Genomic DNA, 25654 nt, shown 5'->3' with positions numbered 1-25654 from the left:
AAACAAAACTGCTGTTTTAAATCCAGGACCTTACTTCAAATATTTGATTTGGAGGCATGTGAAATGCATATGTCTGGTGGCAAATGATCCTCTTACAAATTTCCTTTAAAATTTCCTCCTGCATGTGTTTTATTTTATGCCTTGTGTTTTACTCAATGAATAGTTCTGTCACTCGGTGGAATCTGTTCTTAGGGCTCTTCAAAAAGAGTTTGAACCAGAGTGGTGTGCCTAATAACTCCTTGCTTTTTCATTCAAGTGATTCCTTGTGTGGTCTTGCAAACTGACCAGGAGCTCCTGTGAGGGGGTGCAGGGTCTTCCCTTGCTCTGCCTGTTGGGTAGATTAGCACTTACTGGTACGTGGTGTCTTCCTGGTGTGAAGTGTGTGAAAGCAGCTCGCTATTCTTGTCTGGTTTTGGACAGTAAAACTTCTTGCATCTGTTGTTTGGAAAGTTTCTCTTTAGCATTCCTGTTGCCAGCTTGTACTTAACTGTGCAGGCATTAGCTGTCTTTGACCAGGACTTTGCTGAAACAATGTTTTCTTGTCTATTGTGACCTGTAATACTTGGCAGATGCTTTTTGTGATAAGAATTCCTCTCCTATAGGTATATTCTGGGTGTTTGGATCAGATCTCCCTGCTTTTAGGAGCATTTCAGGTGGATTTTCTTTTCTCTTAGATCCTCCTTATACCTGATTAGGCTGTTGTGCAAAATGCTGCTTTTATAATCTGCCTCTTCACTGGCTTCTGTGTTCCTCCTTGGTTTTGTATAAACGGTATCCACCCATTCTAGGAGCAAAAATGTTGGAATTTGGCAGGCATTGATATTGGTATTGGTATTTGGGGAACTTCACTGAACATGACCAATCTCTCGAGTGGCTAACCATGCTTTGTTTCACTGACTTTCTACTGTATTAGGTCATTTCACACTTAAGTGAGAATATCCTGCACTAGTAAGTCATACATCTCCCATTTTGCATGTTTTATCTGTGTAGTTTACGTAAGTCTTTCCAAACCATTATTGAGAAGTAGGCATCACTTTTTACAGACTTTATCTCCTTGTACATTGATTGCTGTGTTAGTTTTTCCAGACTTTGGTCCAGTGCACTCAGTGACCTGCAGGTACTTGTCCTCCTGCCACTATGTCCTGTGTGTCACCTCAAGTGTCATACTCTCTCCTTGGGGCTCATTTTCTGATCTCTCAGGATGCATTTAAAGCTCTGACCTGCAGACTTCTTCACTGATGTCCGAGCAACCCTTACTTAGACCGGAGTCTTACTATTTCCATCTTGGATGTTTAATGTTGTCTTCACTTATTGATGGGCTGGAGAGGACCTGGTCACTCAGATACTTGTCTCTCCCCAAGAATGGAGCAGGTGTGTATGGGATGCCTGTTGCTTTGTTACCATTAGCAGTAAAGTCAGTTAGTGAGATGACAGGGCAATATCCTTGTTGGTGCTTTTTCTCTAATATAATTTTTTTTATTATATTGAACTCTCCAGTTTCTGCCTGCATCTAACTTCTTACACCTAAGGCCTTCCAGCCGGCATTAATACTGGCTATTTCTTGTGTATTTTACCATGGCTTATAGCTCCGTGGGGTGGAATGGACTTCAGCTGTCCTTCTTGCTTGAGAATTAGTGGCTTTTTGTCCCTCTACAAGACTCTTAATAAATGATTCCTTAATCTGATATCACTGTTTCATTACAAATTTATTCTTAGTCAATTTTCTATTAACTATCCTCATCCTTATGAAATTATCCACCTCTGAATTTTCCTTCTGTATTGCTAGGATTTGTCTTCAGACAATCCATGTTATATCTGATTTCATCACAACTACTGCAGGTAACTTTTAAAGGATTGCATTGTAGAAGTAAATGATACTGGAGATCCAGAATAGTTATTCTTCTGTTTAACACTTTTTGAGCTGGAATGCTATTTACAAATTTTAAAAGAACTGAAGAAGTATCAGTGGGCATATGAACTCTACAGCATTACTGTTTAACTGTTTCAATATGACTAACACTGTCTTCTGCAATGCGTTCACAGGTTTCAGTTAAATACATCATGAAATACACTACGAGCATCTATATTTCTGGTTCAGCTAGGATGAAAGCTTCAAGCTTAATCCAGATTTAAAAAAAAAACAAACAAAACCAAAAAATAAGTTAAACCGAGAAAGCTGTGGTTGGCAGCTTAATGAAATGATGCGAGTGAAGCTTACTTGGCATATCGTAAAGAGCTGAGATGCTTACCTTTTTCACCAGGCTTTCAAAAAAGATTCCTTAATGTCCTTCTAAGTTATTTTCCCTGTTACTAACTTTGAATAATTGAGTAATTGAGAGTGATGAGACACTGGAACAGGTTGCCAAGGGAAGTTGTGAATGCCCCATCCCTGGAGGTGTTCAAGGCCAGGTTGGATGGGGCCTTGGGTAACCTGATCTAATGGGATGTCCCTTCCCATGGCAGGGGGTTTGGAACTAGGTGATCTTTAACGTCCCTTCCAACCCAAACTATTCTATGATTCTGTAATGACACTTCTAACTAACAAGCAACACAGTGAGTACCTACAGATATTGGTGGGCTTTTCCTTCTTGTGCAGTGTGGAGTGCAAGAGAGCAACTGTCACTGTGAGATCACATTAGGTGATAAGTCCTTAGCTGAGGAATTCTTTCTGCTGATGTTGGTTGAATTTCATAAGCATTTTGTTATGGCATGGATTCAGCACAGGCAGGACATGAATCTGTTAGAGCGAGTCCAGAGGAGGCCATGAAGGCAATCAGAGGGCTGGAGCACCTCCCATATGGGGACTGGCTGAGAGAGCTGGGCTTGTTCAGCCTGAAGAAGAGAAGCCTCTGGGGAAACCTTATGGCAGCCTTCCAGTACTTTAAAGGGACTTACAGGAGAGCTAGGGAGATGCTCTTTGGTGTTCAAGACCAGGTTGGATGGGGCTTTGAGCAATCTGATCCAGTGAAGGTTGTCTCTCCATGTGGCAGGGGGATTGAAACTGGATGATCTTTAAGGTCTCTTCCAATTCAAACCATTCTGTGATTCATGTCCTACTATTGCAGAAAGTGGCAAGGAGTTGGACCATGTTACTGCCATGTATGCTGTCTCTCTGACAGTTAGGTGAATGTAAGTTGAAAATGAAAGGAAGCACTGCTGGCTGATGGTTGTGACTCAGTTCATGTTCCCTCTAACATGCTGCCCTGAATGTCAATATGTTCGTTCTTTTGTCACATGAGTTGGGGTGGCATTTGGAAAAAACTGTAAGGGACCTGGGTTCCTGCAGTCATAGATCAAAGAAACGTGGAGTTTGGAAAAAACCTCTAAGATCATCCAGTCCAACTGTCAGCCCAACACCACTGTGCCTACTAAACCATATCCCAAAGTACCATGTCTATGTGTTCTCTGAATACCTCTGGGGATGGTGACTTCACCACTTCCCTCGCCAGCCTGTTCCAATGCTTCACCTCTTTTTTGGTAAAGACTTTTTTCCTAATATCCAATCTAAACCTCTCCTGGTGCAACTTAAGGTGATTTGCTCTTGTTCTGTCACTTTTTACTTGGGAGAAGATGCTGACAACCACCTCACTACAACCTTCTTTCAGGTAGCTGTACAGGCTGATGAGGTCTCTCCTTGGCCTCCTTTTCTCCAGACTAGATGACCCCAGTTCCCTCGTCTACTTCTCATAACACTTGTTCTCCAGACCCTTCCCCATTTGTTTTTTGCTCTTCTCTGGACATGCTGCAGCCCTTTTTCTCATAGAGAGAGTCCCAAACCCAAACACTGGACCTAGGAGTGCAGCCTCATCAGTGCCAAGTGCAGGGGCATGATCAGTGTGGTTTGTGGTAATCCTGTGCTGAGAGGAAAGTAAATTGAGGTGTTGTCAGGTGTGTATATTTATACATATGTGTGTGTGTGTATATATATATATCAAAAAATATCCCTCATCTCCTTTGCAGGATTTGGTTTTGCTGTCTGGGCTTAAATTTGTAAAGGTCTTAACATCGCTGGCCAGGGTGCATGTGTTAGGAGCTGCATTTAAGGGATTAAGAACAAGATTTTGTTCCTTTTTCCTTGCGTATATTTGGGAGTTGGGACATTAAGAAATACAAAGAAGGTCTGGTCATTCAACAGCTTTGTGCTGACCTTCCTTGCAATTGGACATCCTGTGTGAATGGAAAGTGAATTGGGCTGGAATGGCACGTCTGAGGGATAAGTGGAGGCGTCTTGTTGGAGATAATCTCTAGCCTGAAACTGTTGGCGAGTTTTAAAAGAAGTTTGGCTTCTAGCCTTGACCGTGTCCCTTTAAGGAATACTGGTTTTAACCTTATTACTTAAAGCTCCTGTGACTTAACTCTCTTAATTCTTTACAGCTAAATGCTCTGCTAAACGGACTCCAGCATTTCCACCATGGAGATAGAATTGTTAGCTATAAAATAACTGCAGAAATACACTTCTGAAGTATTGGTACACTCTTTGCTTATTTTCTTGGCTTAGACCTACGTAGTAATTCTCAGTTTAAAATATATAATTTAAAAAAAGAAGATACTAGATGTTAAAGATGTTAAAGGACTTCTTGGGTCGTCTCACCATCCAGATGAAGTCCACACTGTATAACCGAACTGCTGTCGTCTCTGTTGGCCTCTCCTGAAGGAAGGAGTTGGGTCTGCAGCCAAGTGTAGTGGCCCATTAGACCCTTAATTCTGACAAGTTTTTATGGCAGTGGTGCAGACCCTGTTGCAGGGATGCTGGCATGCTGGAATAAGATGAAATGATCTGATAAAGGGACTGCATCACCTGAAAGCTGTTCTGGAGAAGGATATAGGCCTGTTGTCCAAGGGCTGGACTGGACCTCTCTTGGCTTCTCGTAGTTTTTGGAGTTGTCATGGATTTATCTTATTTCTTGTGCTACTGGATACCTGATCTAGGCCAGGCAGTTTTATATGCTTTAAGCGTGAGGAACTGTGTGCTTTATTCTGCTCTGTACTGACTGTTGGCATCCTGACTATCAAAAGATTACTTACTGCAAGGCATTTTTATTTTCAGTAAATTCATGACTGGGTTGTTCAAAGGCTACTGTGCCAACAGAGTTCTTCCAGAGCTTTATGTTTTTCCCTTTTTTTTTTTTTAATTGCTCTAAAATATGTTTTAAGGGTATTTCAAAACAGTTCCATAAAGTCAGGTGGCGATGGAGAGGCTAGGCATGGAGAAACTCTGGGTCAAATTTCCTTTAAGTTATGTTGTGAACTGAAAATTTCTGCTTAGCCAACATAGCAGTTTCCAAGGAATAAGTACGTATTCACACACACACATTTGTATATATAGATGTTCAACTTTCTGGAGAAAAACTCTTCAGAGACACTTTCCTTTCCTGAGGGCTTGTATAACCCTCAGAACATGTTCAGAAAATGTCCAGAGACTTTCAGACTTCCAGCACCTATGATGATTTGCATTTAGCCACTGCACAGTCTTCTGTTGCAACAACCTCAGTTGTTTGCACATGAAGTCCCTGTGGAGTCTTATGGCTGCAATTATTTGCTGGAGATTACAAACTTATATTCTGGAAATCTTTAATAACTGTTTTTTCCTATAGAGCCAGGAGTACTGGACAGTAATTGAGATGGTGCCAAGGTAGCTTATCAGCTTTGGATAAGGAAGGAATTTGATTAGTGAGTCAACTACTACACACACTTTGGAAAAATCATGTGTCATTCCTATTTTGTTCACCTTCCTAATTTCATGGTTTATTTTTCACCATGAGACTCCTTTAAAGGCAGGCAGGTGGTGGTCTTCAGAAGATGGCCAGGCCTCTGTCAAAGGAACACTTCAGGGGGCTCCTTTCTGAGAGTCTGAGGGGTCGCAAATTACTACAAAGCTAATATGGCCTTCATTTTTGGATTTAGGAGTTCTAGCACTACCAGTTCCATTTTCATAGATTAATGAAGTCTTTGTTTCTAATGAAATAAATTCTTGTTATTTTCTGCTTCAAACATCCCCCAGCCTTGATCTCCTGATCTAAACCTTAACTCACAGTATGACTATAATTTGGCATGCAATATGGGTGTGGATTGCTGGGGAAGGAAAAGTGAAACAGTAAGTTTATTTCAGCCTTTCCTACCTGGCGTAACTTGCTGCATATGCAAAATTTTATTAGATTTTAACATATCAAATTGAGTAAGTGGAGTCTGTGTATGCTCCATTTTTAGTAATTTTTTTTTTTTAGGAGATTAACTACTTAGAAACTCTGTGGTTATAAGGCCAGAATGGATTGTTGTAATCATCTAATATGACTCTCTGTAGGACGTAATGTTTTTTAGTATAACAACCTAGATTCTTTTACAGAAAGATCAAGTTCTGAGTTAAAATTGATGAAGGATCCTCTGCAGTTCTTGGTAGCTTTATGCTGATTATCATAATATGTAACAAAGTTTTGCCTTTTAGACTGAATTGTTTTTCTAGCTCCAGCATCTGAACCACAGAAGTTGGTGTGCCTTTCCTTAGATTTGAGAAGCTATTATGAAAGTGCTACTTGTGGCCCTTCCACTACTTAACAATTGGGAATAATGGAGTTTGGTAATATCTGTTACTTGAGTAGAGGTGCCTAGCTGTTGTGTTATGACTAATCTGACTGTAATGAGAAATGTTGACATATTTTTCCATGGTTGAAAAGTGTTCAAGACATACCATGACCTATCAAATTGCAGTGCTAAATCAGTATTCTGTTACGCTTTGGCTGGGTGGGAGGAGCGTGATTTAACACAGCTCCACCAGCAAACCTGCTATTGTAAACTGGAGTTTGAAGTCACCGTTGTGTGTATCTCTGACACATCAGTCAGAGATATAGAAATGTGTTCAGGCTTTATTGGAGCAGAGCAGCACGTGACAGCAGCCTGAATATGTGTGAATTAACCCTATGCATGCTCACTGGGGGCCTGCATTGTATTCTTTTGTCTCATAAGACATCAGGAAAGAGATTGTGTTGGAGGTGAAATAGGGATTACATCCTCCTGAAATGACCAGTGGTACAGTTATATAAAGTAAACGATGAAAAGCATTTTAGTTAGTAGTTCTGAGTTTGTTTCCAAGAGGGTGCAAACACATTAGAGTAATAAAGCAACGTAAGAGCTTGTGACAGAAGAGGTGGAAGGGGGGCCTGTTGGTGTAGGGCTTGAAGCTAGTCTGCATAAGGTTAGCAGGAGCAGGAGTGATGCTTATGAAGAGAACAGGCATGCTGGAGGGGATGCCCCGCTCTGGGAACAAAGGAATAAAGGTGACTGGGAAAATTCCACTGTGTGTTAGTGATGCAAAATTGTAAAGCAGCATTAGTGTGGATAAAAGAGAGCCAGCTGGGCTGGAATTGCTTTGAGAAGAGCTGATAAGAGATTTTGTTGTGATAGCGCAAGAGATCTACCACATGTAGTCCAGGATTTAAATGTGGGTAGAAATCTCGTAATACAGAGAGAGAGAAGTATTTCTGGTTGTTGTCAATAGGAGAGACTAACTCCTTGCACTGGAGGATGAATGTTGTTGGTAATGACTGGGTATGGAGCTGTGATATCTGTTAGTTTCATTGCCAGATAGTGACTGAAGCCATAAAATTGGTGGAGTTAACACTAGATGTGGCTTTAAGACACACAGATGATGCTTCAGGAAAGTTGGACATAAAAGTGAACTTGGTGTGAGTGATCACACTTAAACTAGGTTTAATTAAACTGATAAACAAGTAGAGCAGCAACTGTCAAGCCACCAGGGAAACTGAAGAAGCCTTTCAGTGAAGCAAGGAGCTTGGATACAGGGGAAGGCATGAAATTCAGTGAAGCTACAGAGGTAAATATTAGCATCTCAAATAACAGGAAAGGCTCCACCTAGGAAGTTACCTCGGAGCTGGTGATTCACCTGATCTTTGCGTCAGGATATGGTGAGCAAACACAGAACCTCAGAGAGGTGTGGGTGAAACATCTATCTGTAAAGGAAGATGTTTCTGGAGGATCAGGAAAGCCAAGGCTAAAGCAGGGGCTTTCCACCTCAGCAGGCTGGGGGACGTCTCACAAAGGGTATTAAAACCAGGTTGCAGAATGTGCTCTGGTTATGTGAGAGGGAGAAACAGCTTATCTCACAAGGGAACGGACTGGACTGCTCTGCATAGGAATGGGAAGTTGAGTTAAGATGATCTGCAATGATTCACAGGCTGTAGGAATCGTTTCTTATGAGGGAGACATGGAAAATAATGCATGGTTATATGGGTGGCATCAAAACTTTAACACCTTGAATTCGAGTCTGGTAACCTGTAGCCCAGAGTGCTATAACAGGCAACACTTGAAGTCTGAATTCCGCTAGCAGAAGTTTAATTACTGCTATAAGCAAGCAGTGGCATCACCAAACTGGAGAACAGGAAAGGTGGTTTCTGTGGGTTGACAGGGAGATAAAGGGATGGGTGATAAATGTGGGAAAGTAAGGATCTTGACTTCAAAAGCAGGCAAGACTATGATAACATGCAAGGTTTAAAATAAACTTAAAAGAGAGAATAATAAAAACTTCATAGACAGATGGAAGCAGTATGGAGAGTCACTGGGTATAAAATGTGACGTGGGTTTGTGAGAGTAAGATTGTGCTGGGCTTACCTCTTCTTTCTAGATGAAAGCATGCATCTGCTTGTGCTTTTGTAGTACCTCACAAATCACCGTAACAGACATTTTATAGAACCATAGAATGGTTTGGTTTGGATGAGACCTTAAAGATCATCCAGTTCCAATGCCCCTGCCATGAGTCTGGGTGCCTTCTACTGGATCAGGTTGCTCAAAGCCCCATCCAGCCTGGCCATAAACAGCTCCAGGGATGACGGGACACCCATGACTACTCTGGGCATCCTGTTCCAGTACCTCACCATCCTCTCAGGAAGATGTTTCTTCCTAAGATCTCATATCAATCTCCCTTCTTTCACCTTAAAACTGTTGCCCCTCATCCTGTCACTGAATTTCCAATCACTATTTCTTTTTGAAGAAAATTGGAATTGCAAAAGGCAGGCAAAATATGTAATGAACTGGCTTTAGCAGAAGCTGGTAATATTGCAGAGACTGGTAGGAGAAGCAGATAGCTGTCTTCTGCTTCTGGCATGGCAAGAACACTAGAAATCTGTGTCAAAGTTGTTTTTAAGAGAAGTCCTAATGGTATAATTAATTTGGAAGTAGTTAAATATAAATGAAGGATTTAATGACCCTGAGGACAGCAATAATGAAAATGAGTTATTATGTAGAAGAGCTATGCTCTTAAAGGCAAATGACAAGAATTTCTGAAAAATGTGAAGCGTGGTGGCAGGAGAAGTGTTGGGGAGTCCTTTGTGACTCAGCACTATGGTCTCAGCCAGCACAGAATTACTGACGAGAGGGTCATAGCAGTATTTGCTGGGGAAAGCATTCCTGGCAGAGGGAGAAGGACAAAGGCACGGGTGGTTTGCCCTTGCGTGCCACAGCCCGTGCTGGCTGAGCCTGTTGAGGAAGGATGAGCTTAGGTAGGAGTGAATGGAGAGGATGAAAGAAAACATTCATTGTCTCTCTCTCCTTTCAGTCTCTCTGTTGAGAAGAGGAAGCTGTGTCTTATACTGCCTGATAAACAGAAACTGATGCGATCTATGACTTTTGTCCATTAAAACATTAGGAAATTAAGCACAGGTTGAAGAAGACCATTAAGGTGGAGGATTGGATTGACATAAGATAGAGAAGGTAAAAGTGTGCCATTAATTAAAGTGTAGAGTGGAAGCCAGGAATGATTTTGAATGGCTCCAGGTGATGACAGAACCAACATTGGAGTTTGTGACCCCAAAGGAGCCTTCCTGTCTTACGGTCCTGCAGCACTAGCTTTATTATGACGTGAATTACTGTTCTGACAACTACTTGCTATGGACAGTTTGAATATTAAGGTAAAATTTTAATGTCGTGTCTTGCTTATTGTCATGGTTTAACCCCAGCTGGCAACTAAGCCTGAGACAACTGCTTGGTCACTCCGTCCTCATTGGAATAGGACAGAGAATAGGAAGGGTAAAAGTGAGGGGACTCGTGGGTTGAGATAAAAAAATTTAACAGGTAAAGCAAAAGCCAGGTGTGCAAGCAAAGCAAAAAGCAATGCAAAGAATTCATTCACTGCTTCCCATTGGCTGACAGATGTTAAGACACCTCCAGGAAATCAGGACTCTGTACTCTGACTTCTGTTACTTGGGGAGACAAATGCCATCACTCTGTACATTCGTCATCCTTCTTCCCTCAGCTTTATATGCTGATCCATATGTTATATGCTATGGAATACCACTTTTGTCAGTTGGGTTCAGCTGTCCTGGCGGTGTCCCCTCCCAGCCCCTTGTGCACCCCCAGCATTCACTGATGGGGTGGTGTGAGGAGCAGAAAAGGCCTTGACTCTGCGTAAGCACTGCTCAGCAATAAGTAATCTATCCCTGTATTGTCCGTGCTTTTTCCAGCACTAATCCCAGGCCCATACCAGCTGCTATGAGGAAATTTAACTCTACCCCAGCCCAAACCAGCACATTTAGTTATAAAATGTAATAATTAAAAAACCCAAACTACATGTGAGGGAAGTTGCTCATAGTTAGTTATGGTTTTGATTCTGTTGCCATTTAACCTGATGGAATTCCACTTTAATTTTTGTGGACGCCCAACTGCAGGCAAACAGCAGGGATTTGAGAATGGTCTTGGGCATGATTCTTGTTGGTCCTGGTTATGCCTCAGTTCTTCGTGTACATGCTGTGTCAAAGCAAAAGCATTGTGAGGTGAATGCTCATGTGTTTGGGAGGTGCAGCTCCTGTAGACATTGTAAACTGCCATGTGAAGCAGCGATTTGGCTGCTGCTGCCAGGTGGAGTAAAATCATGGACTTGCTCTGGTATCATTCTCTGGCATGAATTTTATAACACACATTAAAAAAACAAACACCCCTGAAGTGTCCTTTTCAATTTCTTTCTGGGGAAATACTGCAAGTGACCAGTGTCCCAAGACTTCAAGGGGAAAATAAAAAAGCAAAAATGTGGGTGCCAGTCTCACTGTCCTATTTCTGCAATGTGTGTGTATCCTCCAGAGACCATTGTTGTCTGAGCGTTTTGTGAATGCTAGTAAAGTCAGGCTGCCAAGAATTAGTCTGCAGTGTTCTGTTCCGTCTCCCATTCTTGACTGGGAAAATACCATTCAGTTACGCTATTAACTCACATCCCGAACAGTTCTTTTATTCTTTGTTAACACTAAGGCAGCATGTTTCTATCACCTACACATTTATCTTTTCACTGGTTTGTGAACTCAAGTGTGCCAGTGTTTAAGTAACACAATATTAATATTTTCTTTAAAACTATTTTTCAAGGGAGACAAATCCTGCTTTGTTATTTGGTCCAGGAAAACACAGGTGCTGTTTTTTCTAGGGGCTTATAATTTGCTGTAGTATGGTGGGATGTTTTTGTTATTTTGGGTTTTTTTTTTCCAAAGCTGGCTGAATCCACCACAAATGTGCTGTTGCTTTATTTTTGAGTTGCTCTGTTGGTGAATATGCTGGACTTCTGCACCATAATGCTTCTCAGTATCAATTTTTAGCTCAGTGCCTCTCAGGGCAAGCTTGTGCTCAGTCCTGCTTGACAAGTAGCCCTGTTCCAGTTGGTTGGTTGCTTGCAATCCTGTAGCTTAAATCGAAACTACTGGAGAATATACTTAAGGCTGTGGTTAGGTGTTGATCACCGCTAGTGCAGTTTGTCAGCAGCCCCTGTTCCAGTGTGCATCTCATTTGAACTAAATTTGAACGGGGAGTGTAGAAACCTGAGTAATTCAGAGACTCCACAGGGAGCTTTGGTGCTTTTGTTGTCTAAGGAAAGAAGCACATGCCAGCCAAAGGAAAAGCACACGAGTTGTTTTATTCTATCTGTGATTCCTGCTTTTTCTTTTGTTTGGTGCCAGAGTACTTGTGTCCTGTAAGCAGCTGTTACCGCGCCATGACCAGGCTGTGTGGTTTGACCTAATAATTCTGGCAGAGTTCTGGTCATTTAAGTGACCTTTACCTGCACGTGCGATGTCTGAGCAGCAGCTGTGTGTGCTTTGTCTTGGAAGAAATCAGTCTGTAAAGAGAGATGTCTTATTTTCAAAACCATTTGTCCACTCCTCTGGTTTCTGAACTACTTGTAAGGTTTTGGGGTTTTTTTTTGGTTTGTTTGTTTTTTTAAATTATTTTTGCTCTTTGTCATGGTTTGGTTTTGCACTGGAACTTTTCGCATAAACTAGTTGAAATATTGATTTGTCAGCAAAGTAAGTATATCAACTTAGAATGGCCCTGAGCAGACTTAATACATTATCGGTCTGTCTCTTTTCCTGCCTTCTGGTGCAAGAATATGGCTTTCATTATGCATATCACCTTAATCTTTGACAGCTGGGGGCATGTATGAATTGAAGTCTGTTTTGTGTAAGATGAAGTAGCAGGGGCTTTGTTTCCTCATTCAATTAAGGCATTTCCACTAACTTAAAATAATATATTTCTAAACCTTACAGGACTTGAAAGAAGGATAATTTATGCCACTGAAAATGAGAGGTCTCCTTTATTGTCTGGCCAGTAGTGTTTATCTTCTCTATCAGATATCTTCTATATCTAAAAATTCTGAAAGATTTGATGGATTTATTTTTTTTCCTAATCAGGAACAGATTCAGGAGTAAGAATGCTGTCTCTTCTGATTGTAAACCAGTTTAAAATTCAGAACAAATCTATAGCCTGCAGGGAACTTGTTAAAGCAAAGTGACCGAGGCACAGTCTAACAGAATATGTCATCTGAGAGTCACTGACACAGTAACTCACTCCAGTACATTGCACTCAAGTGGCTTTTTTAACTAATAAAATAAAACAAAGGCCACAACAGAATACTGGAGAGAAGAGGCAGCTTGGATTACTGTTTAGTTCACCTCTTCATGGGGGAACCAGGTCGCCTGACAGAGTTGTCTGTGTGGCCAGCGTCAGGAGGATTAACCTCTCATAATCTCCATGATTTGAATAAGAGATTTTGTTTCTGTCCTCACTGCTCAGTTCAGAGCAGCTGCTGAGCGGAAACTTCAGTGGATCTTCAGCAACGTGTCTGTTGGTAAATCAGAAGAGGAAGAGAGAGAGAGATATTAGGAAATTCCTCCTACCTGTACGTTTTAGCAACTGGTTTTAGTGTTTGGGTGGTAACTGTATATATTATAGGTGGAGCTCTTCTGTAGTATCAGGGAAGTTATTTAAAAGGTGTTCTGTTACACAAATAGCATCAAATCCATTTCTCCATCACCACAATCTGCTTCCCCACCCTTCTCACAAAGCAAACTTTGGACAAAGGTATCATCTCTTGGTTCGTAAGCACTACGTATAAGAACTTCAGAGTGTGTTTGTTTTCCTGCTTCTCAAGAAGAATGTAACTGATGCAGACCAGTCAGTCTGAGGTGATGCTTGCCTGCCTGTGCTAGGTCACCCAAAGTGAGAAGGGATTATTCAGGCAACTAGCATAGGTGTAATTACCCTTGTGGAATGGTGGTAGTAATCATAAGTGGCTTAGGTCTGTTTATAGCCCCATAAAATTTGGAGAAGAATTTTCTTTTGTGTGTTGTGGTCTTGGGGGGGCTATTCATTTTAGGTTTTCTTTAGAAAAGACTATTTTCTGTGCCAAACAGATAGTGAAGCATCTCGCCTCTCTTTCAATCCTAGCTCCTTTCCTCTCAGTGGAGGACAATATGGGCTTGCTCATGTTGTCTGACTGCTTTAGAACCTCTGATACTGCTGTCAAGTGACAGCAAGGATGCATAGCAGAGAGACTAAATTGTAAAACAAGGCTTCTGAAGCATGCGTTCCCCTTTGCTATTGCAGAAATATCAAAGTGAAATTCACCTGAAATTGCTTGTTGGCACATATAATTCTCGGTTATATTGGGGTGGAGGAGATTTGGTGGTAGAACAGGCTGTATGAAGCCCTGCTTCCCAAAATACCACCTCTGGGACCTAAGCTTGGGAGCTGGGGGCGTATTAATGTATAGAGTAGGTACTGTGGTATCATCATGTAATACTCTTTCCTAGGAATTGACTAGGTGTTCGTATGTACAAGGCAGCAAGCTAAATGGGCTTGCTTGCAGCCATTTCTGTCATGATGTGACTTCTCTTAGTGTAAACTCCTACTGAAAGTGTGCTAAGACCTTTTGGTCTGTGGGGCAGAAGATACTTGTTTTGGTACCCAAGCTAACATGTCATGGATGTCAGAGTGTCTCTTGGGATATTCCAGGATCTGATTTGAGCAGTGGGACTGTTGAATTTACTCAAACAACTGTCATTTTGGGAACATTAAATTATGAAGCTGGCTGGCTTTGTCAGGAGCGCTGGTGGAATAAGAGGCAGTAACCACTAGGCAAATATCTGTGAGATGGCACAAAGGTCTCTGTGGAATATTGTTTGTAAAGACTTCTGTGTGTCTTGGTTGCAGTTCTCAGTGGAGAAACAGGGCAGGAGAACTAACGCTTCAGAGGCTTTCCTTGGTGAAGAAAACCATCCAAAGAGAGCTTGAGTGCTCCACTATCTGTGTCTCGGAGTCTGGCCCCTGGGTTTTGAGCAGCAAATGCATGTTGAGGTGACAGCTAGGAGTGATGTTAAATTCCAAGTAAGTTTTAATCTGCCTGTAGAAAGGTTATGAAGATGCAAAGCACAATTCTGAATAAGGATCTGAGTATGCTGCTCTTGCTTTGCTCGAATTAACTTGTCAGTTGGCATTGAGATTGTGATTATTGCCAGATAGGTTGAAAAAGTGAGTAGTGTGGTAAAAAGCTCTCTGGAGAGCGGCACACAGACATGATGTGTCTATGAGGCACCTTGTATTCCAGCATAGGCTGTGGGGCTCTGGAGAGTTGTAGCTTATACTTTCTGTGCTGCCTTTAAGGATGATAACGAGATGTGTTGCTGGAGGAAGGATTTTTGTCTGGAAACTGGGAGGCTGTCATTCCAGCAACTTCCAAGGCGGGCAGAAGGTGGCTTGTGATTCTGAACTTGTTCTGGTTACCTGAAAGGCGGCTTGAGCTCAGTGGGTTGATGTACTTTGTGTTGGCTGGGGAAGGCTCCTGAGACTGCTTGGCTGCCCCTGTAGCCTGGAATAGCATATGCAGGGATGGGAATTCCTGGAAAAGAGTTCTGTTGTTGGGAATTTCACCATGACATGTTCCTTACACTCCTCAAACTGCTGCCAACACCTCTCCTGCACAGTGTTTCGCCACACATGCTGCCTGAAAGTAGAAGCTTTTGCACTTCCTCTGGTTCGAAGTATATTTCACACAAAAACTGGAGACTACTTTATGAACTGTTGCCGCTCCGGGTTCACTGGCAGTGCTAACCTGTTTCAGGAGGTTGTAAAGTTCAAGGCTTCCATGTTCCTACTTTCTTTACTGCTTCTCAGCATCTGTTTCCAGCATTTTTGGCCCTATAGTTCACGAATCTGCTTTTTTCTGTTTTCCCCAGACAGAAGGAACAGTATTATCATGCTTATTTCAGCTGCAGCTTATCTGAAATCAATTGAGTGCTTCCTAGTGCCTCTCAGGAAGCTTTTTCTGGGATCGGCTGTAAAAGAACTTCCACCAGCTTCCTTACTGCAAAGAAGAAACTTCACTAAGTGCTAAAATGCTTCATACAATAATGATTTGATCGGTGGTTTATAAAATAACTTATAAGTGTTTTGAACGTTTTATTGATAAGATCTCCTGAGGCTTTTTGGATAAAATGATCTGCATGATATAAAATTCTGGACTCCTTTTGCAGTACCTAGTGGTTGTGGTATATTAATTGTATTCTGTCAGTGTAGATCTTGTTCTGTGCTATCTTTTTAGTAAAGTCATAGTAGCTACTTACTGACTCAGTGGTCAGGGGAGTTCTGGGTCTTGGGACCTGCTATCTTTCCCCTTTGTGAACCTATCCTTTCCTAGTTCTCTACGTCAGATTTTGTTTTCAAGCCCACAAATAAGAGCATGACCTTGCTGCCTGATACGTTTTCCAGAGAAGTGCTGGTGTAAGGATCCTGGAAGAGCAATCTGATATCTGCTTTAATTTAAGGGAAGGAGCCAGTTGCAGACCTCCTATTGCATTTTTGTTGCCTGTCACAGTTGCTTTTTACAAGTTGCCTATGTAGTTTCAGTTCCATTCTTCCTGTCTTATAGTCTCCTGTTAGGGTGCTTTATTTTCAGTTTGTGTTTCTTTGAGGTAAAGGTTTGATTTTTCTGTCCAAAACTCTGTTCACAAGTGCAGTCCCCACTACATATCTTCTGCAGCAGTGTTTATAATCTTTTAAATTGCTGCAGCATTTTCTTCATCTGTAAATTTCTGTTGCCAAAATAGTTCAACAATATTTTGAGCAGGCGAGTTGTTGAACTAAGCAACAAACAAGAACGCATATGCAACTCCTCACTTCAGGAGCCTGAAAATCTGTGTGATGTTAAGTCAGTGTGTCAAGTCAAATCTAGTAACAGATTAACCTGTAAACGAGACCCAGATGCCTCTAACTGTCTGAATCTATTTTGTCATTGAAAGTGTTTGGAAGCCTACTTACATTAACTGCCTACTACATTAAACCATCATAGAAAGTAAATTGAGTTGTCACCCTTTCTATCTCATGAAATAGCTGTTAGAGAAGTAGTGCTTTTAAGAGAGGCCTTTTTTTTGCTGATATTGACTGAGTTCTATTTAAAAAAACAAAACCAAACAATTAAACAACCTTTGCCAAAGGGTCTGCAAGGTTGGTTCTCTGCTCCAAGTATGCTGAGAGAACATGGTTTTGATTAAGTGTTTGGAACTGCCACAAAGGGTTTCCTACCAAGGGCTTCAATTTATTCTGTGTAAGTAATGTAGTAACACTTGTGAGGATGGAAAAAGCAGAACACTGTGAAGCTCTGATGTAAGCTAAGCTGTGCTGTATGCATTGGAGAAGTTTTATGCAAAAGCTGAGCTGAAAAGTGACAGCATCTTCAGGAGATGTGAAATTACCTGGTTTGCTAAGGTGGTCAGACTGGATAATTGAGCAAAATGGTCAGGTATATCTTTCATTTGATAGCTGGTTCAGCAAAGTAGATTAACTGTGGATTTGCTCAATTTTGTGTGGGTTGGCCATCATGTTGTCTTCCTGGCTTTTCCCAAGCTTGTGTCAATGGAACACCCTGCTGCTGTGCTGTTACTGATGCCCGTGAGCTATGGCAGAAATAAAGATTTAGGCAGGATAATAATATATAGCTTTTATATATAAAAGCTAGCTTTTTGTAGATAGATTTCAGTAGTTTTCTCACTGAAGTCTGGCCCATACACTGGTGGGATGCTGAGCCTGGGGCTGTGAAAATTCTGGCCAGAAATTGGGGTGAAACTTATTAAGCAGAAGCAGGCAGCAGCCACGCTGTCATATCGGGACTGGAGATGCCTCTCATCCCTGAGGTATGGAGTGTCTGGTCTGTGGAGGGAAATGAGGGTTGCTGTCTGCCTGTGGGGTGTGATGCTTGTGTGCGTGCCAGCCCTGGATCTCAACTGACCAAGGAATTCACAAGTGAGCAGTGAAACATCTAGTGAGGTCTGGCAGCGTGGGAAATTATTGAATGTGTACTTTATGTAGCACTTCCTTGGATTTCCTATATGAAATGGGACTGAATTTAAATGAAGTTAGTGTTTAGTGTGTATTCCTTTAGCACAGGAATCTGTAAAACCCTTTCGAATGGTCACATGTGTCTGGCTGCTGTCAGTCACTGTCCAGGGTAGAAAGGGTGGAGTGACGGGTAGAAAGCTCTTTGTTGAAAATTGTATTGTAAATCAAATACACTTAGGTAGCTTTATTTGTCTCTGGACAGGGTAATGAATTTGCAGATCATCTGAGCGGGAAGATGCTAATTCCTGTGAATTGAGAGGGATTCTAATTCATTCTCAAGACATCTGACAAAATGGAAATCCCTTGAGTAGATCAATTTGCTACTGCAGACAACAGACTAGAATCTCTCTGTTTTTTCTCCACCGCCCCGCCACCCTCCTTCCTGAGAAGAATCCAAGAGGGATAGTGGCCACTTTTAAATGTGGTTGATTTCTAAAGGGAATATGCCTTCCCTTTGTTTGACGTGGTTCCCAAGGCCTTGAGAAACATGAGTCACATTGTCCTGGGCATTTGGAGTGGTTGAATTGAAGAAAGCTCTTTGCTATATGAACAAGAACTGCAATGTAAAAGTGTTTGGTTTTTTTTTTATGAGCTATTAAAAACTAATAAACTTTTAATGACTCAGTTCCATTTATCCTGAACTACATTAAAGTAGATTGATCTGTTGGTTCAGCTGAGGTAAAACTGATGGCTGGCTCTTGAGGCTGTCTGGATTCCTCCACAGGTGCCTCAGGCAAACAAGTGGTGGGTTTTTGAAGGATTACTTTGGGTATTATGTCAGAAAAATCAGCCCTTAGATGCATCCTTAGTTCTTTGGGTACTGGTGGTAATCTGCACTAGGTTCCTGCTCTCTGCCAGTGACCAAGCAAAGTGGTGTTTTGAAGTGGTTCCTCTCCCTTCTGGTAGTGAAACAGTTCTCTGGTTAGCCCAGCTCTCCATTCGCATCACATGATAATAAAAGTTTACCCTCCGTTTACCATGACTGCAGTCTCAGGTTTTACATCTGTTGGTACATGAAGGTGGCTGCTGTGTTTCTGTCACGTCGTTCTTGAAGAGAATATGCTCGGGCATGAATTGCTCTCTTCCCCACCTGAGTGGAACAGTGTTTGTATGTTCAACAAGGCTGAGTGCAAGGTTCTTCACCTGGGTCGGGGCAATCCCAAGCACAAATGGAGGATTGAGAATAGCCCTGAAGAGAAGGACTTGGGGATGCTGTTTGATGAGAAGCTTCACATATGAGCCAGCAATCTACACTTGCAGCCCAGAAAGCCAGCTGTATCCTGTGCTGCATCAAAACAAGTCTGAGCAGCAGGTCGAGAGAGGGGATTCTGCCCCTCTACTCTGCTCTTGCAAGACTTCACCTAGCTGGGAGGTCCAAGGTGGCTTTGACATGTCAGATCTGCATAACAGGCATGGAAAACCATTGAACTGCTGTTTTATCCAGGTCTTTGTTATTTAGAGTTACGAAAGGATGGGAAGAGTTTCATGACACAGTCAGTACTGCTATGGTACGTGCAGTTTCGTTTAATAGCATACCTCTGACACTGCTGGGCTTTTGCAGGGATCATGTGAAACAAAACCATGACTGAGCTAAAAACAAGCTTGAGGTCACTGTGTGACGTCTTTTTCCTCCAGCCTGGAGCACCTTTTTAGTTCAGATAGTGGGAAAGACAAAGGTTCCTTGCACTCAGGTGTGAGATGATTTGCAGGGCTGTGCATATGAAATGCTTTTGATTTCCAGGGGAGGCAAAGGTACCTGTGTGCCACAGTAGGATCCCAAGGGGCAGAACAGCCCTTGTGAGATATGCTGGCCTTGTGCTGCTTGCCAGCTGCTCATGGATTTTACAAACAACTTCAAAGGAGTGAGCGGGAGGCGCTGAGTTTCTGGCTGTGCAATGAGTGCATGTGCTGTGTATGTTAAAGCAGGGTTCAGACAGCACAACTATTACCAAAAACTCAGTTATAGAAAATGTAACAGACCTGAAGGGCTAGAGCACTGCCTACCCAGTGCTCCCCTTACAGATGGGATTCCCTCCCTCCTGCGTGTGTGCTGCAGGGTGCACAGGATGTGCATTTGGTGCACTGACTCAGTTTTGGGCAGTATCAACAGTTTGCTGTGGTCTCTTATTTCTGTGGCTTAAGCAACCTTTGCACTGAGTGCTGCATATCAGCGTGCTATGAAGTCTGAGCACCTGGGAAAGGTGGGGAAAGCACAAGGTGAAATGGAAATATGTATCGATTTTGCTGTTCAGTTGGGGACAGCTGCTGTAGAAGTCAGAGTGCTCTTGAAAACACAGTAATGCTGCATTTGTGTTTCACAGGGAAGAGGAAGCTATTTGTCAAATTGCTGATCATGAAAATGCATCTCGAATGCTCTGCTTTCAGCGTTGCACTTCTTTTTGAGAGCACTACCTGAACTTCATCCTTTCCTTCTTCTGATTTCTCCCACAGCCCCTCCACAACAGCGTATTGGCCCCTGTGTAAGGATGTTGGTTTTGTTGTAGTGCAGTGAGTGACCAGCTCGTAAATCATGTGCTGGATTTAGTTAGGATGTAATCTTTTGGCCATCTGCTCAGGCACTCCCCGTGTCTGCATCCTTCTGATTTGTAAGCAAGTGCTAAAGGTGATCTCGAATCTGTAAATGTTTGGAATACCCAAATTCCCTTTGACTGCATACGAGGGTGTTCCCATTTAGGAGATTTGAGCAATGTGTTGTCTGAACCCCGCAGTAATTTGGCTACTTGAATTTAATTGTCTGGCTGGTGCATGAGGCATATAGTCAGGAAAAAAGTATCCTTAGATTGATTGAGAGCTAAGTGCATAGTAGGAACTTCTATGTATAACTGCATTTAAGAATACTCTTATATATGTTCTGCTGTTTTTTTCCACCCTCCCACAATGATTCCAGTGCTTAAAGGGGCCTACTGGAAAGCTGAGGAATGGCTCTTTATCGGGGAGTGCAGGGGTAAGACAAGAGATGATGATTTTAAGGTGAAAGAGGTGAGATTTAAATTAGGTATTAGGAACGTTTTACTGTGAGGGTGGTGTGGCACTGTCAGAGGTTGCCCAGAAAAGCTGTAGATGCCCCATCCCTGAAGGTGTTCAAGACTAGATTGGGTCAGGCTGTGGAAGGTGTCCCTGCCCATGGCAGGGGTGAGGAACTGGATGATCTTTAAGGTCTCTTCTAACCCAAACCGTTCTATGCTTCTAAGATTCTGGACCTTTATTTGCCATGTCTCGTTTTTAATTTCCTTTCCTAATCTTTCGTGGCTTTTTTTTTTTGTTTGTTTGTGTTAAGTTGCAGGCAAGACTTCAAATTATTTTTTCTTATATATTTACAGTAACAGCAAAATGGTGAGAGAGTCCCAGAGAAAAACAGTCTTTGGGTTAACTGAATATTTACATCAATTTTTATTGCTTTTCTACCTGTCTAGTTAGTGGAACCTGTCTGCTTTCTAATAGCTTCTTGAACTGAAGTGCAATATCTGTCTCTGATGTGCCTGAGTCTTTTTTAGCGATTAAATGAATCTTCATTTGCACGGTGAGAGTGATGACACCTCTGTGTATTGGTATTAGGGAGTGCTTGTCCGTGGCAGTGCAAAGGTCTAGGTCTTGCTTTCCCTTCTGATTTTCTGTCATTTTATTTCCCTCCCTGTTGTCCTTCCTGCACAGTGTTGAAGTGGCATAGGAGTATTATGGTTCAGCTTAGTCCAGTGTTTGCCTATGAATGGCTCAGCTTTCTGTGCTTCCCAGTGTGCTGAGAGAAGCCATTTGAAGCTGAATGGGATTTAACATTTCCAGATAGTTTAAAAATACGGCTTCCCCAGAGCCTAGAAGTAAATGGGATAAATGGGAGTGAGTCAGGAAATCTCTGATCTAGACATTTGACTTATCTTCAGGTTTGTACTCTGTGGTGCTACAGAAGTGATTGTATCTGTAAAACCTGTTGTGCTGAGTGCTTTAGAGAATGGTTTCCTTTTGTGATACAGATCTTATTTTGTAAAATGTACTGTTTGGTGTGACTTGATTTCAGGCCACTGTCCTACCCCAAGAATAGAAAGAAATTTTCGGCCTTTGTTGTAACACTGTGTGTAATTAACTGTTGATACATCAGGCTTCTTCACCACCTTCTTATGCCTTTGTGTCCTTTCTTGAGCACTTCGTATATGGGAGCTTTAAGGAGGCAGAACTTGTGTGTACAGAAGCTTCCCCAGGGAAGCTAACCATGTTGTGCCTTTCCAAAGCTGTGGTCATTTGGCAGTGGCATGGTTCATGCCATTCTGTGGATTTCACCTGACCTCAGAATTCCTGGGGCTGACGAACATGCTGTGTCTTGGCAGCGCCTAGTGGCTCTTTCCAGCTCCGAACTCCCAGACACTATGGAATCGTGGACTCAAGAAAGTTGGAAAAGACTTCTAAGACCATCGAGTCCACCCGCCAGCACACCACTGTGCCTACTAAACCATATCCCAAAGTATCACATTTATACATTTTTTGAATGGGGAACCCTATGGCCTTATGGCCAGTCCTGATCCTGAGATGCTGTGGGAGCTGCACCTTTGCAATGATTTTTACACACCCCTAGGATACGCTTTTCAGTGGCCTAACAAAATACAACCAGCCACAAGTCACTTTTTGTGGGTGCATTTTGACATGCTGTGTGAACTTGGAGATAGAGCAAAAGAGATGAGACTCATAGGTTTGTCATCTTGCTCTTATTTATAAGCCCTGCTTTTGTGGCTAGAGGTGCAATATATTACATGCAGGTTGCCTGGGGACACAGGATTTGTTCCTGGTAGATACTAAGGATACCAGACTCTCTTTATGATACATGGGTCCGTAGCATGCTTGTTGAGTCTCACTGCTGCCCCAGAATACCCCTGTTGCTGCACGCCCCGGGGCAGCTCTTGTTGAAGCCCCACTCAAACACTCTTTTGAGCATATGGAGGATTTGCTTTCATCAATTGAACCTCTTAATATTTAGAAGTTGAGTCTACAATGTGCAGACAGCATCTGTCTCTGGGTTTTCATATCCCTTTCTGCATAGGCAATGTCTCCTTCCTTGTCTGGTCCACTCTGCCTACTTTTTTGACAAGTAGTACAAAATTTCCACACTGGGGGTACCTCTGCTTCCCTGAACAGCAGTGGAGCTTGTGAGAGACCAGCTGAAGCTTAGTGTGTGTCCCATGCCCCTTTCTCCTTTTTTTTTCCCCTCTCCTCAAGCACATGCACTTGTTTCCTTGATTCCTGCCTCTTGAAAAGGGCAGGAAGAGGGGAGGACCCGAAATAAGCTAGTGTCAGCCTGCTCCAGGGCAGTATTTCATCAGATGCCTGCTTTTGTGTGGTATCCAGCGGCACCTGTAAAGTCAGTAGGTTGCCCTGCCTGTGTCTCAGTGGTTAAACTGACTGATTGATTTGGAGATTAAAAAGGAAGCTGCATCTTCAGTCAGCAGGAGCACTGGCTATTGTGTGTTTTGCTTGCAACGTTAGGTTGAGCATCAGGAATGCTTTAGGCCCTGAACCTGGGAGAAGGTGAACCTGTTTATTTTGGACATGGGCCTTGGCAGTCTAGATAAAAGCTACATCCCCTCTAACTTCTATGTGAGCTGCCTCTGGCTTGTACTATAACTAGTACAACATTTCCTTCATGCAAATGCCTACCTGGACTATTAAATGCTTTCAAAGGGCTATTTCTCAAATAGCAAAGATGTTCCCCAGCATCACCCTCCATTGCAGCTCTGTGCATGTAACTGTGTAAAGGATTTTATTTGATCTACTTTTTTATTTTTATTTTGTAATGTTCCTTTTTAGAACATTTATCTTGGAAGCTTTGTGAGCCTTTAGTCAGTGCTGAGTGCTCTGTGTTCTGGAGGAAACTTTGCTCTACCAGTGTTGAAATCTTTTTGCTCTCAGGTGTATCCTGCTTAGCTTGTTAAATACGTTTTTTTTTTACTTACTGTTAGTTTTCCACTAGGAAAACTAGCTGAAGTCTATACCTGTCTTCTCTTAGTGCTTACGCTTAGCAATACCAGTGAGGATATGAACTTGAAACAGACATATGTAAACAAAATCTCCCCTACCTTGAAATGGATCTTCTCCATCTGGTGAGATAACAGCCAGTGCTGTGTTATATCTTTAACCATTATTTTTGATAGTACCATCCTGGAATTAAATTAACAGAGCTTGGAAAAGTGATGTTTGCGTTTAGAGTGCTGCTTGTTTGGTGTAGCAAATTAATTTGATTTATAGGTATCATACCATAGAGCTGCTGTTCAGGCTTGATTATTTTCAACTTGTGGTTGGAAGTCTGCTCTGCACAGTTGAGGAGAGATTCTTTGTTTTTAAAGAAATGTTTATTTCTTCTAGAATGTCTGTATTACTAAGTGAGGTGGCATGGAATGACATCTTGCTAAGGAGCAGTAACTGCTGGTTGCAGAGCACTGGCTTTGATATTGTTGTGCATAGCCATATCACATTGCTTTCCAAACATTAATCCTATGATTATTTTTTACATGTGTCAACTCTGAGAGTTGGGATGGGAGTACAGAAGAGGTTTTGCCTCCAGATCTATTAAAATGAATATGGATTCCCAGCCTCCAGGCCTCTGCGGGGGATGTTGTCCAAATAATGCAATGCCCTGTGATGCTCTGACTCAAATGAAACTGTAGTAGGACAAAATCACTAACAGCTGCTTTTTTCTTTTCCTTTTTTTTACCTTTACAGTAAAGAAAGCTAAACTCCATGGACCACCAGGTAAGCCACACTCTGCTGCTTATTCATAGCAATGGTGACACCAGCTCTCACTCCTGCTTGTGCTCCTCCCTCCAGTTATCTGCCTCCTCTGTACTCATCCATTTACTTTTTAGGAGAGGTAAAAGCTGCTCTGAGGGTCCAGGCAACTTGAGTTAGGAAAGCTTGAGGACCTGACCTGGTGTCACAGCACTGAGAAACCTCTGCCTGCTCACCCGCCCTGAATGGGTGATGAATGAGGAAAGATGTTCCTTTACTGTCACCAACTCCCACTCTGCACTCATCCTTCTTCTGTCCCTGTTAAAAACAGGATCTGAAAATGTCCACTGAGCAGAACTGGCACATGCCCATCTAGATTCAGTGCCTTCTTGATCCCGATCAGGGGTGCTTGATGAAGTGATTTTTTCTGTAACTTGACAGTCCATGCTGGCTCTGCTTAGGATTGAAATCCCATCCACCAGGTTTTGTGTCTGCATAATACAATATGAACAGAGCACCTGATGACATCAGGAATGTACAGTCTAGGCAACTGTTCACTGTGGTTCAGCACGTTACAAGGAATCCCTTGGCAGGTAAATACATTTATTGAATGAAATTTGATGTGCATTTTTAGGAATAGTAAGCAGTTTGCTTCTGGTAAAGCATCTCTTCAGGTGTTTAGATCTGAAGCAGTTGTGCAGCTGTACTCATGATTTATTTGTTCAGCTTTATTCTCTTGACAGTAGCCATCCTTGGGTTATAGTTGAAAGCTTCACAGATCTGCTTGTCTGAACTCCATGCCAGGTTGTGATCTGTGTGTGCACCAACCTTGAATTTCCAGGGAAAGAAAGCTGAGTACCCAGACTGGAAAGGTACTTTTTCTCAAATCAAGAAGCCTGCTCACCGCTGCAAACTTTTTGTCCTGTAGTCTAGGTTTGACTCAACTGAAGCATGTCGTTTCACTCATAAGCCTGGGGACCCAGGTGGATGCAAGTGGTGTGGCTAGATATGAGGGAATCTAACTTCCAGTGATTCCCACTTCTTCCTGATCCTCTGGATCATGTAGTTTTCCTTTCCTCCCTTTCAATTAGGGTATTTGAAGCTAGATGCTGGGTCATGCTATAGTAGCTCACAACAATGATGGTAGGCTTTGGCCGTGTTAAAATGGATTGTGATCTGACTTTTACGCTGGGAATAGATACAGTAGAACATTGAAGTATAGAAACATGTACACTGCCTTCTAGTTACTTAGGATATATCTTGTCCTAGGCTT

At 42.3% G+C, this 25654-nt stretch overlaps 1 protein-coding gene across 10 annotated transcripts in view; it reads left to right on the top strand.

Annotated features, from left to right (window-relative positions):
- UNC13B (unc-13 homolog B) overlaps positions 1–25654 on the top strand; it is a 229945-nt gene that overhangs the window by 5767 nt on the left and 198524 nt on the right. For all 10 annotated transcript variants that reach the window (XM_069880897.1, XM_069880903.1, XM_069880900.1 and 7 more), the window contains exon 2: positions 24376–24405. In XM_069880897.1, coding sequence (XP_069736998.1) covers positions 24376–24405 — 30 coding nt within the window. The remainder of the gene's footprint in view (positions 1–24375; positions 24406–25654) is intronic.

Source organism: Phaenicophaeus curvirostris, chromosome Z (assembly GCF_032191515.1).
Source record: "Phaenicophaeus curvirostris isolate KB17595 chromosome Z, BPBGC_Pcur_1.0, whole genome shotgun sequence".
In the NCBI taxonomy this organism is placed as follows: domain Eukaryota; kingdom Metazoa; phylum Chordata; class Aves; order Cuculiformes; family Cuculidae; genus Phaenicophaeus; species Phaenicophaeus curvirostris.
Note: the sequence above shows the minus strand (reverse complement) of the source record. Positions and strands in the feature narration are given on the sequence as shown.